We start from the raw sequence: 6,226 nt of genomic DNA on the forward strand, positions 1-6,226 counted from the left end.
ACAATGGTTTCTTCATGCTAGATAGGCAGTGGAAATCTAAATCAGAGGCAAGTAGCCTGTAATACATTTTGTTGCAATCCATGAGGTCTTAGAAAATTGTGTCTATAGAACATTATCTCATAATTCATTAAAATCACCATGATCACTTGGTCCTTTGCTTTTTAAAAGAAGAAAACTATATGTTTTAAATGGATAATTCAAATGCTTTAAGATTGATAAAGGGGAAATATGTTAAAAAGGAAAAAGCTAACCAAATTGTTTTGTTTTCTAGATCGCATGTATGGCACATGTGAGATAGACTGGGCAAAAGCCAACTTCTCTACAATCTACAAGTCCTACATTGTGTCTATATTTATCTGCTGTTTCTTCCTACCTGTGATTGTCATGGTCTTCTCATACGTGTCCATCATCAATACTGTCAAGTCAAGCCATGCACTAACTGGAATGGGTGATCCAACAGATAGGCAGAGGCAAATGGAGCGAAATGTCACTCGGGTACGTCTGGGTGCTTAGTATATCTGTAGTATATAAGAAAATAATCTTCTATGTTCTATAGAAACAGCATTAGAGTTCAATGAAGAAATTGAAGACTTATTATCAAATTGGATCACAAATGAACATTAAACCAGAACATGAAAAAAATCATGCAGTCAGTCAAAATTATGGAGAAAATATAACTGAAGTACTTTATTTATGGATCACCAAAGATTGTATCCTCTTCTTTTTCTGAAGCGACAGTGCTGTGCAGAGAGAAACTTATGGTGGAATTCTCAAAAATGGCCTAACGCTGCTTCCTGTTCCATCAAAGTTAATAGGAGATTTAGTAAAAGCAGAGTGCTTTTAAAAATCCCACTATTAATTATTAAACCAGGGTATAATAAAAAACTGTTTCTTCCTACTCTTTTCTTCTGCTCGCCTTTCTTTTCCCTTTTGATTCTTATCCTACATTTCCTTCATTTCTCCCCACCCCCACTCTCTGTCCTTCTACCATGTACAGGTCTGTCTCGTCTTACGCGGGGGTTCCGTTCCGCGGTTAGCGCGTAAAGTGAAAACTGCGTATAGTCAAAATTCCATTGAGTTCAATGGCGGGCGGAATCGCCCGCACTACAGGCATAGTATTGAAACTGTTATTTTTCTCTTTTTTTTGTTGTTTTTTTTGGTTTTTGCCAACCGCGTAAAGTTGAAATCGCGCATGTTGAATGCGCGTAAGATGCGACAGACCTGTATCTTTTTTCTTTCTTCTTCATGGTCCTCTTTCCAGTCTCCCTTCCTATTTCTTTTTCCTGCCCTTAGTTGACTGTTTTTATTTCATATTCCCTGCATCTTCATCCCAATTCTTTCAAAATATAAGTGGCAAAAAAATCAAACGTAAATTATAGTTAGGCACCTAAATCTATATTTAAGGCCCCAAGTAAGTGGCCTGATTTTCAGATGTGCTGAATATCCACTACTTCATTGCACTCATTGGGAACACACTCTGCCAAATGCTTCTAAGAACCAGGGCATTCATTTAGTGCCTAAGGTGTCAAACTTTTTAGGTATTATGTTTGAAAATATTGCCCAGTGGTGGGCAACAGGCGGCAGCCGCTGGCCGCCGCTTCCCGCAGCTCCCATTGGCCAGGAATGGCGAACCACGACCACTGGGAGCTGCGGGCGGCCGTGCAAATGTAAACAAATGGTCTGGCAGCCTGCCAGTGGATTACCCTAATGGGTCGCAGGTTGCCCACCACTGGCCTAGAGCCTGATTTTCAGACGAGACGATCACCCATCACTCCTACTGATGTCGCAACTGGGGTTGTGAGATTCTCAGCACTTCTGAAAACCAGGGGTCTACAAAGGATTTTAGCTATTTTTATCTCAGTAAATATTTAGAGTGGACCCAATTCTATATCTTTGATTTATTTTGAGAGATACCCATCTGAGTTGTCCAAACAAAGCCAGACAACATATATGAATAAGAACCAAAGAGCAAAAGTAGCAAAATCTGGCCCATAGTGTGTCCTAATGCAGGGGTGCTGGAACTAGCAGAACTGGGGGTGCAGCAGCACCCCCTGACCTGAAGTGGTTTCCATCATATACAATAACATATGACAATGAAGACGTACACTCAATTCCTCATCTAAAACAGACAATCACTACATTTTCCATATAAGAAATGTGCTAGATTCTGTACAAACATATAGTAACAGACAGTCCCTGCCTCAAATTGCTCACCATCTAAGATGAAGTGTGGGAGGGAAAATACAGGCACAGAGAGGTGAAATGACTTGCCCAAGGTCATACAGCAGGTCAGTGGTACAGCTGGGAGTACAAGCCAGGTGTTTCTTAGCCATCAAACCACACTGCATCTCTCTGCTTCTTTAGTGTAATCCAATGTACTGTATTGTCTTAAGAAAATAAAAGATGTTTTCATTCTCTTTCCTAGGTTTCTATTGTCATTTGCACAGCCTTTATTATAGCATGGTCTCCATATGCTGTCATCTCAATCTGGTCTGCCTGTGGCTACTCTGTGCCCAATCTAACCAGTATCTTTGCCAGTCTGTTTGCCAAGTCTGCCAGCTTCTACAACCCCATTATCTACTTTGGAATGAGCTCCAAATTCCGAAGGGACATTTTCATCTTGCTGCATTGTGCTAAGGAGACTAAGGACCCCGTGAAGCTCAAACGCTTCAAAAACCTCAAGCAGAAGCAGGAGCCTTCTCCTTCTCAGAGAGAAGAGAAATACGCAGCGGCGGTCCAGCCTGCACCCAGTCCTGATTCTGGGGTAGGGAGTCCAACCAACACCCCACCTCCCAAAAACAGGGAAGTGTATTTTGGTACCTTTGATTCTGCATCTACCAACCCTGATATTGAATGTGATAGACTGTAAGGCTGCAATTACCATGTGCACCCACTATACGTACAACTAGAACAGATTCAGCTCACCACTTCTGAACAGCTCCCTAGTTCCCATTCCATCTGTCTCTTACTCTAGAACTAATGACGACTCCAGTACGACTTAAAGCAAATCAGGATGTGCTAAGCAGCTATAATTCTTATTATATATGGGTTATAAACTGCAGTGCAGCAAATTACAATGGTGGGCATCAAATCTAGTGCCAGAGGGAATTTTTCCTTCTCTGGATCTTAGGGTGACCAGATAGCAACTGTGAAAAAATGGGACAGAGCGTGGGGGGTAATAGGCGCCTATATAAGAAAAAGTCCCTTTAAAAACAGGACATCTGGTCACCCTACTGGATCTACAGTACAGCATTTGAAAGACTTTATTTAGAAAATTTATCGGTTAGCCAAAATCACTAATATTTTCATATCCAAATTATATTAATTAGGTGATTTCATTTCCCAAAGCACATTTTCCCAGCCTTTTCTACCCTTTAACAGTCCCGGGTTTATCCCATTCCTCTGGCTCCACAATGCTGCCGTTAGTCAAAGGCCAAAAGGGAAGTCTGCATCTGCTAAGATCACTATAATGCTGCTCCATGATCAGCCACTAGAGGGTGTGCAAAAACCACATGCTCTCTGCAGGAGACTAACACTGTCACCTCCATGATACTCTCTGGCTACTCAAACTCGAGGGGTGAGTGGGTGGGGATGGGTGTAGAAATAAGAGTCCTGAAGTCTAGCTAGAATTGCGTGCAGTAGCAGCCATGTCACTGGGCTAGTTGGCTAGTTGCACAGGCAATGAATAGCAAGATGCTGTTCTCACAAGAGTACCAATAAAGTATGGTTTGAAAATTATTTAAAAAACCAAACCAAAACCCAGCCTTTATTGACTCTTCTCAGGGCAGTCCGTATATCTGTCCAGGGATACAAAGCTGCCAACTACTAGCTAGAAATAGCTACTCTATAAAATAGTAGGACAAGGCAGTGATTTAAATAGCAAAGCTGTGGGGTTCGGCCAGTAAAAAGGCTTTATTTTTCATGCTATTGGCAGACTCTGCCTATTCTGTCAGGTTTGTTTTGGAAAATGAAAACAAAGAGAGAGATGTCTATTTTCCTCCTCCTTGGGAGCTATTCTTGTTCACAGGCTTCCACCCAAAAAATGTATTGGCATGTTTACAGTAAACACGTTCCCTTTGAAACATTGTATCTGCATGTATTCATTGGCATTTGTATGTTCCAACATTAAACAAGATAAATAATTAATGGTTTGCAAACCTCATTACTAGTTATGAATCTCTGACATCTGAGTGTCCAAGTACATAAACGTTGTATTTGTCTTGCAGAAGTATGCTTATCCATGTGTGTTTCTTGGGAAAGTTATCAAAAAAAAGATCCACCTTAATTTCCTCCATTTAGTATATTTGGTTTGAGATTTTCATCTGATTTGAACTTAAACACAAATACACTTTATAAGCAACGGCAGTGAACTATGATTTCTTTCATGGCCATAGAGCTGAACTGACAGTATTCATTTTCGTGGAAAAATTTTGAGAATTTGGCTTTTTTCTATTTCATTATCATAAATAATTAAAAGCAAATAGGTCAGCTGCTTGTGTCTGAGTGAAGCTGCATTCCACAATTACAGGAGTGAATCAAACCCACAACAGATTTCGGGCAAAATCTTATCCTGACTGGATGGCCTGAAGCAGGGGTGACAGTCGGGTGAGTAGCAGGGTGCAAACCCTTGCGTCTAGCACAAGAACCATGCTGCTGGCTCAGTGTGTGTAGGTGCTATGCACTATTGAGTACACTTTGCTTCTCCTTTGATGTGAGGCACCATGCGGCCCCAGCTGACGCACATTGCTGTCTCAAGTGTACACATTAGCTATTCAGCTGATGGGCTGGTCACGTCTCATCACCAGCCACCCACCTAACCTGGCTCCCCCCTAGTGCTTTGTTGTTTGTAAGGGAAACACACTGCCCCCTGCACACAGGAAGATGAAAAAGGGGGTGAGTAGGTTCCCTATGCCTTTCTCCCAGTACACTCACTGCAGGAGTTGGCCCTTAGGATAAACAGAATTGCTATGGCAATTCACATCAGAAGTGACACTCCAAAAGATAGTCTTGCATAGTTAAGACCCACTTCCATGGACATCTTCCAACTCTGCAAGAGTGGAAGCTAGAATTCAGTCAACTGTAATGTACGCTACTTTTGATCACTTTAATAGATACAGAATCACATATGCACAAACAAATGGTGGAATTAGATGATGGCAGGGATGGGTAGTGGTGGAAAGCAGGACACCAGAAAAGGAGTGGAGAAAAGGAAGAAGTGAGTGAGGAAAGCAGGAGGGAGAAGGAGCAGAAGCAGAATGCAGGCATATCTGCTGATGGAGGAGAAGGTGAATTCAATTCTCCCAAAAGCTTGGGCAAGCAGCAACGGTACTTCATCTTGCAAGGACTGTGCAGTAGTAAGCTATGGTCCTTCATCAATACACAGTAATGCCACAGAACCCTGGCTCTCATTAAAAGAGCACCCACAAGGCGGTCTATCTGGCTGTGCAGGTTAGGCAGAGGGATACCACTGCAGACACCAAACATGTCGTACAGGCTCAGCAGCAGCAAGCGCAGCAAAAACAGGGGCATGTTTGTCATTAAGTGTTGCTCAAATAAATAGACACCATATCCAGAAGCCTTGAATAGAAGCAGTTTTGTGATTGCACGCAGATACCAGTGTGTGACACAATGTGTGGGGGGAGAGTCTAAAATGTGTAACATCACTTCAGTGCACATAAAGTGATTTGTTTCATGACTTAAAGTATGAAATAATTGCAATCATGGAGGGTTTTTAAAATGTATCTCCAACTGCCAGAGATAGGGAGGACTCTGAGTTACTACAGTGAATTCTTTCCCAGGTGTCTGGTAGGTGGATCTTACCCACATGCTCGGGGTCTAACTGATTGCCAGATTTGCAGACAGGAAGGAATTTTCCCCCAGGTCAAATTGGCAGAGACCCTGGAGGTTTTTCATCTTCTTCTGCAGCGAGGGACACAAGTCACCTGCTAGTTTGAACTAGAGTAAATGGTGGAGTCTCTGTAATTTGAAATCTTTAAAACATGATTTGAGGACTTTGGTGATGTAGGCAGAGGTTAGGGGTCTCTTACAGGAGTGGGTGGGTGAGGTTCTGTGTCCTGCGATGTGCAGATCAGAGTAGATGAGCACAATGGTCCCTTCTGGCCTTAAAGTCAATGAGTCTTTGAGACTCCTGATTTTTGTTCTATTTTTCTTCCCTTTCCTTTAATTTTTTTCCCTAAAAAAATGATGATCTTAAGACAGTGGACTG

The 6,226-nt window shown here is 42.1% G+C and overlaps 1 protein-coding gene across 1 annotated transcript in view; it reads left to right on the forward strand.

Annotated features, from left to right (window-relative positions):
- The window catches only part of LOC135875467 (opsin-5-like), a 62,720-nt gene extending 59,851 nt beyond the window's left edge, over nucleotides 1-2,869 (forward strand). Inside the window, exons 5-6 of the mRNA XM_065400305.1 lie at nucleotides 272-495; nucleotides 2,426-2,869. Of these exons, the coding sequence (XP_065256377.1) occupies nucleotides 272-495; nucleotides 2,426-2,869 (668 nt within the window). The remainder of the gene's footprint in view (nucleotides 1-271; nucleotides 496-2,425) is intronic.
- The last annotated feature ends 3,357 nt before the right edge of the window (nucleotides 2,870-6,226 follow it).

The sequence above is a fragment of the Emys orbicularis genome, chromosome 3, assembly GCF_028017835.1.
Source record: "Emys orbicularis isolate rEmyOrb1 chromosome 3, rEmyOrb1.hap1, whole genome shotgun sequence".
NCBI classification, from domain to species: Eukaryota; Metazoa; Chordata; order Testudines; family Emydidae; genus Emys; species Emys orbicularis.